Below are 7,749 nucleotides of genomic sequence, written 5' to 3'. Positions count from 1 at the left end.
AAAATGGAGCCGGGCTCGGTGGCTCAGCCTGTAATCCCACGCCTTTGGAAGGCTGAGGTGAGTGGATTGCCTGAGCCCACGGGTTCGAGACCCGCCTGGGCAGCAAGACCTCATCTCTACAATAAATCAAAAAATCAGCCGGGCGTGGTAGCGCATGCCTGTAATTCTGGCTACTTGGAAGGCTGAGGCGGAAGGATCACCGGAGCCCAGCAGGTCGAGGCTGCGGTGGCCGGGAGCGGCCACTGCACTCCAGTCTGGGTGACAGAGTGAGACTCCAACTCAAAAAAAAAAAAAAAAAAACAATTAAAAAAATGAAAAAATAAGCCACAAACTGGCAGGAAATATTTATAAAATACATATCTAATACTAACTTGTATCCAGAATATATTTATAAATTGCCACAATTCAATAAGACTATAAACAACTGATTTTAAAAATGGGCAACAAAGACAAGTAAAAGATTTGAACAGATATTTCACCAGAGAAGAGATATGGATGGTAAATGGGTCCCTGAAAAGATGCTGAACATCCTAAGTCATTAAGGAAATATTAATATAAGTTAAAAGTATAGTGAGATACCAATACATAGCAAAATGGCTAAAAATTTTTACACGGGCCATTGCCATGCTAGACTCTAGTGTGGCTGTGTATGTGCTCTTTGAACTATGGTTTCGCCAATGCTTCCTGGCTTTGGCCCCTTACCCCACCTTAGGGAGGTGAATCTTCTCTTTCCCTTCCCTTTCTTTCTCTGATTTTTAAATAAACTCTCTCTATATTTTTTCTTTCTTTTTTTAAATTATAAAGATGGGTACAATTCAGGTTTAGGTATACAAATGTTGATTATGCAGATACCTTTATTGATGGGGGTATGCCCCTCCCTCTCCTAGCATAAACTATATTTTTTAATCTAAAAAAAATTTTTTTTTACACAGACAATTCCAAGTCCTGATGAGTTTGTGAAACAACTGAATTCTTATACATTGCTGGTGGGAATACAAAACACTGGAAAACTTTAGAAAATAAGTTGCTAGGCTTTTACAATTGCTAATGGATCATAATTTCAACTTAAAGTATTTATTGGAAATATATGTCCAAATAAAGACATTAATATGAATACTCATAGCAGCTTTATTTATAATTGCTAGGAACAACCCAAATGTCTATCAACAGGTGAATGAATAAACACACTTAGGTATATTTATACAATGGAATACTGCTTTAATAAAAAGGAAAGAACGAAAGACACATGTAACATGAATGAATCTGAAAAGGCTTCATGGTGAGTAAACACAAAATGTTATATAAGATTCCATTTACATGAAATTCTGTAACAAGCAACATTGTAGTAACAAAGCAGACTGGTAGTTGCCAGGGCTTAGGGGAAGGGACTAAACACAATCGGACATCAGGAGACTTTTTGAGGTGATGAAAATGTTCTGCATCTTTTTTTTTTGTTTGTTTGAGTTGGAGTCTCACTCAGTCGCCCAGACTGGACTGCAGTGGCCGCTCCCGGCCACTGCAGCCTCGCCTGCTGGGCTCTGGCGATCCTTCCGCCTCAGCCTTCCAAGTAGCTGGAATTACAGGCATGCGCTACCATGCCCGGCTGATTTTTTGATTTACTGTAGAGATGAGGTCTTGCTGCCCAGGCGGGTCTCGAACCCACGGGCTCAGGCAATTCACTCACCTCAGCCTCCCAAAGGCGCAGGATTACAGGCTGAGCCACCGAGCCCGGCTCAATGTTCTACATCTTGATGGACATGTTCTGTATCTACATTTGTCAAAACTTATTGAACCATACACTTAAAGTGAGTGAATTTTATTATATGTAATTATGTTTCAGTAAAGCTAATTAACAAAAAGCAAACATATATGCACAGATGAATAACACTACCATGGTTAAAGTTAAAAAGACTGACAATAGGCCGGGTACAATAGCTATAAAATCCCAGCATTTTGGGAAGCTGAGGTAGGAGGATTGCTTGAGCCCAGGAGTTCCAGACCAACCTAGGCAACACAGTGAGACAAGTCCTCTAAAAGAAATTAAAAAAAAATCAGCCGGGCGTGGTAGCGCATGCCTGTAATTCTGGCTACTCAGAAGGCTGAGGCGGAAGGATCGCCGGAGCCCAGCAAGCGAGGCTGCGGTGGCCAGGAGCAGCCACTGCACTCCAGTCTGGGCGACAGAGTGAGACTCCAACTCAAAAAAAAATAAAAATAAAAAATTAGCCAGGTATGGTAGTGCACACCTGTAGTCCCTGCTACTTGCAAGGCTGAGGTGGAAAGATCACCTGACCCTAGGAGGGCAAGGCTGCGGTGAGCCAGGATCGTCACTGCACTCCAGCCTGGGAGACAGAGGGAGACCTGGACTCAAAAAACAAAAAACTGACAACAGCTACCAGAAGTTTCACGCACTGGAGAACCTATTTGGCAGAATCTTAGAAAGTTAAACAAATATCTGGCCAGGTGTGGTGGCTCACATCTGTTATTCCAGGACTTTGGGAGGCTGAGGTGAGAGGATTATCAGGAGTTTGAGACCAGCCTGGGCAACATGGCGAAACCTCATCTCCAGCTAATCACAAAATTAGCCAGGCATGGTGGCGTATACCAGTAATCCCAGCTGTTTATAAGGCTAAAGTAGAAGGATCACCTGAGCCCAGCAGGTAGAGGCTGTGGTAGCTGTGAGCATGCCACTGCACTCCAGCCTGGACAACAGTGAAACTCCCACTCAGGAAATAAATAAATAAATAAATAAATAAACAAATATCTAATGCATATGATCTCACTCTTTCACCCAGGCTGGAGTGCAGTGGTATGATTACGGCTCACTGCTGCCTCAAATTCCTGTGCTCAGGCTTTCCTTCCACCTCAACCTCTCGAGTAACTGGGACTACAGGCACACACCATCATACCTAGCTAATTTAAAAAATTTTTTTATAGAGACCAGGTCTCACTATGTTGCCCAGACTGGTCTGGAATTCCTGGGCTCAAGCAATCCTCCCGCCTTGGTCTCCCAAAGTGCTAGGATTACAGGCGTGAGCCACTGTGCCTGGCTGAAAAAGATATTTTTTAAAGTAAAAAAAGAAATAATCAGAAGTTTCCTAAAACTTAAAATATGCCTTAGAAAACACACTTGAAAATTATAACTATACTTAATAATAAACCACTTTTCACATAACTGTGATATATAATTTATGATGATCAAAATTCAAAACTTACCAGGGAAGGAGTACTAAAATTGATTTCTTCGAAGCAGCCATCAAACATTAAACTAAATGTTGGATCTACACAGACATAAAAAATTTAAACATTAAGATCACTCAATACGTTTTTCCAGTTATACTTTTCTATGAAAATAGTCTGCATTTCATCAATAATAAAAGTACAATACCATGGAAATTGTAAATCCTTAAGGAACTAACTTTCTATCTTGACTTAAAGTAACATGATCTTTTAATTAAGCTACCACATAACTTGTGATTAATAAGTTTTTACCAATATTTTCAGAGTAAAATCACTAGCTATCAAATGGTTTTAACTGGTAAGCATCCTGGCCAGGCTAGGTGGCTCAGCCTGTAATCCCAGCACTTTGGGAGGCTGAGGTGAGTGGATTGCCTGAGCCCGTGGGTTCAAGACCAGCCCTGGCAATGTGGTGAGAGACCTCATCTCTACAATAAGTCAAAAATTAGCTGGGAGTGGTAGCGCATGCCTGTAGCTCTGACTACTTGAAAGGCTGAGGCAGAAGGATCGCCAGAGCCCAGCAGGTTGATGCTGGGGTGGCCGTGAGTGTGTTACTGCATTCCATTCTGGGTGACAGAGACTCCAACTCAAAAAAAAAAAAAAAATCGGTAAGCAGTCTAATACAAACACATTCTCTTTTCTTTTTTTTTCTGAGTTGGAGTCTCACTCTGTCGCCCAGACTAGAGTGCAGTGGCCGCTCCCAGTCACCGCAGCCTCGCCTTCCGAGTAGCCGGAATTACAGGTGTGTGCTACCACGCCCAGCTGATTTTTTGATTAATTGTAGAGATGAGGTCTCGCTGCCTAGGTGGGTCTTGAACCCACGGGCTCAGGCAATCCACTCACCTCAGCCTCCCAAAGACGCAGGATTACAGGCTGAGCCACTGAGCCCGGCTTACAAACACATTTTCTTATATAAATCCTTAGCAGAGCTAGCTCATGAATATTTATAATGAAAAGTATTAGAAAACAATATTACAATAAAATACTTATAATTAAAAAAAAATAAATTGCACAAGTTTTTAAAATTAAACATTCAATACTAATTCTAGAGAAGGTAAACCAATTCAGTTAGGCTGATAATGGTTTACTTTAGCTAAAATATGCAATAATCCATATGGAAATGTCATTGGGGCTAAGGAATGGCTAAGTTCAATATTCAGGAACTGCAGAAAGGTTGGGTTCCATAAAAAATCTTGACCACTAAGTGATGTTTAGTGATCTAATTACAGGTATGTTTAAGTGGCAAGGAGAAGAATCTGATGTTTTCTCTACTGAAACACCTTTACTAGCAAGTCCTTAAATGTCTTTATTTGCCTTCTAGGATGTTCTCAGCTTCCTAAATATCTACCACCCAACACAGTGACCCATAGTAGCATCCATTTTTTAAAATTGCTATTTGTGAGGTAATATATTAACTTTGTAATTATTCAAGGCTACAAATCAGTTGCAAATTTGAATAATTACTTTAAAAATGATCTAGGAGCTTCTTCACTTAGAAAAAAAAGACAATTTGCTGCTTTTTTTTTTTTTGGCTGTCTTTTAAAGAAATGTTTCTAACTAGAATTAGAAGCTTTCCCTGACTATTTTAACCAAAAGTAATTAACTGAATTAAAGTCATTGCTACCTACCACTTGTAGTAAGAATTACAGGTCGTTTAGTTGTTGCCATGAATGTTTTGATTGCATTCAAAAACCCGGCATCTTCATCAAAAATGACATCAACCTACAAACCAATTATTAGAATATTAATGTAATGAGTCACAATATACTTACTGGATATCAGTATATATACTGTATACCTGTTAGAGACAAAAGTTATGAATATATGAACAGAGTTAATTCAGCCCATCTGAAAGCTTATGTCTTACACTATAGTGAATTTTAAAATTATCAAATATTTTGAAAAACTGTAACCACCAATACCTTGATAAGTATAAATCAAAATAATTTCTACGATCATTGAAAAATAACTAGTAACCATGAATTACACTAATCACCTTCCCGAAAAATTCTTCTAGAGTTGATAATTTTGTTTGCTTTAACTTCACAGATACAAGTATTCCTGACTTTCTTTATAAGGAAACATACAGTAATCTTTAAAATAAGTTTTCAGCATGATATATCATGAATATGAACTACTATAAGCCTACCTCCTCAAAAAGAATAAGAGATGTTGCATTTTTCCTATTGAGTTCCCCAGCTCCAAATTCTTTGACATTTGAATTAGGTGAATTTGTAGATTTAGTCTGAACAATTTGTTTCTGGTCAAAAGAATTTCTGATTCCTGTATAAATAAAATATTAATATTTTAGGTAAAATCAACTGTTAATAGGACATTGGTTATTTCCACAGAATAAGCTCAAACTAAAATCTCTTATCAAACCTGAAACAAACTATCAAAACTTCTATATATAGGAACTTTAGTGTAGCTGAGGTTTAATAAGTAGCAATAGAAACTCATGAAATATTTTCATAATTTTTATGTTCAGGGTCATATTTTTAAATGTAAAATTTATTTTGTCAGGCTGGGCACAGTGGCTCATGACTGTAATCCCAGCACTCTGGAAGGTTGAGGTGAAAGGACTGCTTGAAATCAGGAGTTTGAAACCGGGCTCAGTTGCTCAGCCTGTAATCCTGCGCCTTTGGGAGGCTGAGGTGAGTGGATTGCCTGAGCCCACGGGTTCGAGACCCACCTGGACAGCAAGGCCTCATCTCTACAATAAATCCAAAAAATCAGCCAGGCGTAGTAGCGCATGCCTGTAATTCCGGCTACTTGGAAGGCTAAGATGGAAGGATCGCCAGAACCCAGTAGGTCGAGGCTGCGGTGGCCGGGGCAGCCACTGCACTTCAGTCTGAGCGACAGAGTGAGACTCCAACTCAAAAAAAAAAAAAAAAAAAAGAAATCAGGAGTTTGAGACCATCCTGGGCAATATAGTGAAATCCCCTTTCTACAAAAAACAAAAAAATTAGCCAGGCATGGTGTCGTGCATGTGTAGTCCAAGCTAATTAGGAGGCTGAAGCAGAAAGATTGCCTTCAGCCCAGGAGGTCAAGGCTGTGGTGAACTGCGATCATACCACTGCACTCTAGGCAACAGAGTGAGACTCCAGCTTAAAGAAAAAGAAAATTTGTCAGTTTAATGTCTCACCTTTATTATTTTCCAGAAGTGCTCCTATTTCTTCATTCTTTTTGGGTTTGGAAGATACTTTAAAATAATTTGCCAAAGTTTTAGGAGGAAGTGCTCGCTTTGGTCCACTACTTTTTGGTGATGGTGGAGGAAGTTTTCTTGGTGATGTAACAACTTTCTTAGGGGAGATTAATTTTTCTGCCAAAAACAAATTGCATTTAAAGATAAATATTCTAAAAATGATACAGGTGGCAAGATAGAGTTATTTGCATTCTATATTTATACTCTTACCAGTGAAAGATCAAAGACATATAACTTTTATTTCATTCTTACGCGGATATACTTTATACATTCAAATATTACTGTACTATTGTGTTTATTTATTTATTCTACCGGTACAGAGAATTAAGTCAGTAATTTAGAAAAGACACTCTTTTCCAAAGAAATACACATTCTTGAAACAAATGCTCACAATCTCTCCACTGACTTTTTCTATACCTGCTTGAAGGCAGAAGAGGCTGGGGGAAAAATGATAATATATAGTAAGCACATTACAGGACTTAGTTGTCCAACTTCAACTTAGTCCTAGAGTAAACTGATACTGCAAGCAAAGACTATGTATTTCTTTTCTTTTTTTTTTTTTTTTGAGTTGAAATCTTACTCGGTTGCCCAGACTGGAGTACAGTGGCATGCTTCCGGCCACCGCAGTCTCAACCTGCTGGGCTCCGGCGATCCTTCTGCCTCAGCCTTCGAAGTAGCTGGAACTACAGGCGCGCGCTACCATGCCCGGCTCATTTTTGATTTATTGTAGAGATGAGGTCTCGCCAAGTTGCCTAGGTGGGTTTCGAACCCACGGGCTCAGGCAATCCACTCACCTCAGCCTCCCAAAGGTGCGGGATTACAGGCTGAGCCACCGAGCCCGGCAAGACCCAAAATCTTAACACCAAAAATTATTTCTTTATATTGAATAAACAGCAATTGATAAAACATACTCACCATTATTTTTCTCATTTTAACATAGACCAAGGATTGTTTGAGTATAGACTGGTAAAAGTCCAAAGACTGTTTTTTTGTTTGTTTTTAATTTTTCAGATTCGAAAATATAATTTAGAAATTTGAAAGAAAGAAAGAAGAGATTTACCTCCTCAAGCTAGGGAAAGGGGCCAAAGCTAGGAAAACATAGCGACCATAGCTCAAAGACCAGAGTTCAGCTATGGCCAGACCAGAGTTTAGTAAAGCAATGGCCTAAGACTGGTCTTAAAAAAACACATGACAGCCGGGCTCGGTGGCTCAGCCTGTCATCCCGCATCTTTGGGAGGCTGAGGTGAGCGGATTGCCTGAGCCCGCGGGTTCAAGACCTCATCTCTACAATAAATCAAAAAATCAGCTGG

At 39.5% G+C, this 7,749-nt stretch overlaps 1 protein-coding gene across 1 annotated transcript in view; it reads right to left on the bottom strand.

The window, feature by feature from the left end:
• Positions 1 to 3,195: 3,195 nt before the first annotated feature.
• Positions 3,196 to 7,749, bottom strand: part of LOC103251911 (ATPase family AAA domain-containing protein 5-like) — a 35,657-nt gene continuing 31,103 nt past the window's right edge. Inside the window, exons 15-18 of the mRNA XM_008050529.2 lie at positions 6,380 to 6,556; positions 5,384 to 5,517; positions 4,863 to 4,956; positions 3,196 to 3,278 (exon numbers count right to left, since the gene is read on the bottom strand). Of these exons, the coding sequence (XP_008048720.2) occupies positions 3,196 to 3,278; positions 4,863 to 4,956; positions 5,384 to 5,517; positions 6,380 to 6,556 (488 nt within the window). The remainder of the gene's footprint in view (positions 3,279 to 4,862; positions 4,957 to 5,383; positions 5,518 to 6,379; positions 6,557 to 7,749) is intronic.

The sequence above is a fragment of the Carlito syrichta genome, unplaced genomic scaffold, assembly GCF_000164805.1.
Source record: "Carlito syrichta isolate Samal-C Ts95f unplaced genomic scaffold, Tarsius_syrichta-2.0.1 Scaffold60668, whole genome shotgun sequence".
In the NCBI taxonomy this organism is placed as follows: Eukaryota; Metazoa; Chordata; class Mammalia; order Primates; family Tarsiidae; genus Carlito; species Carlito syrichta.
Note: the sequence above shows the minus strand (reverse complement) of the source record. Positions and strands in the feature narration are given on the sequence as shown.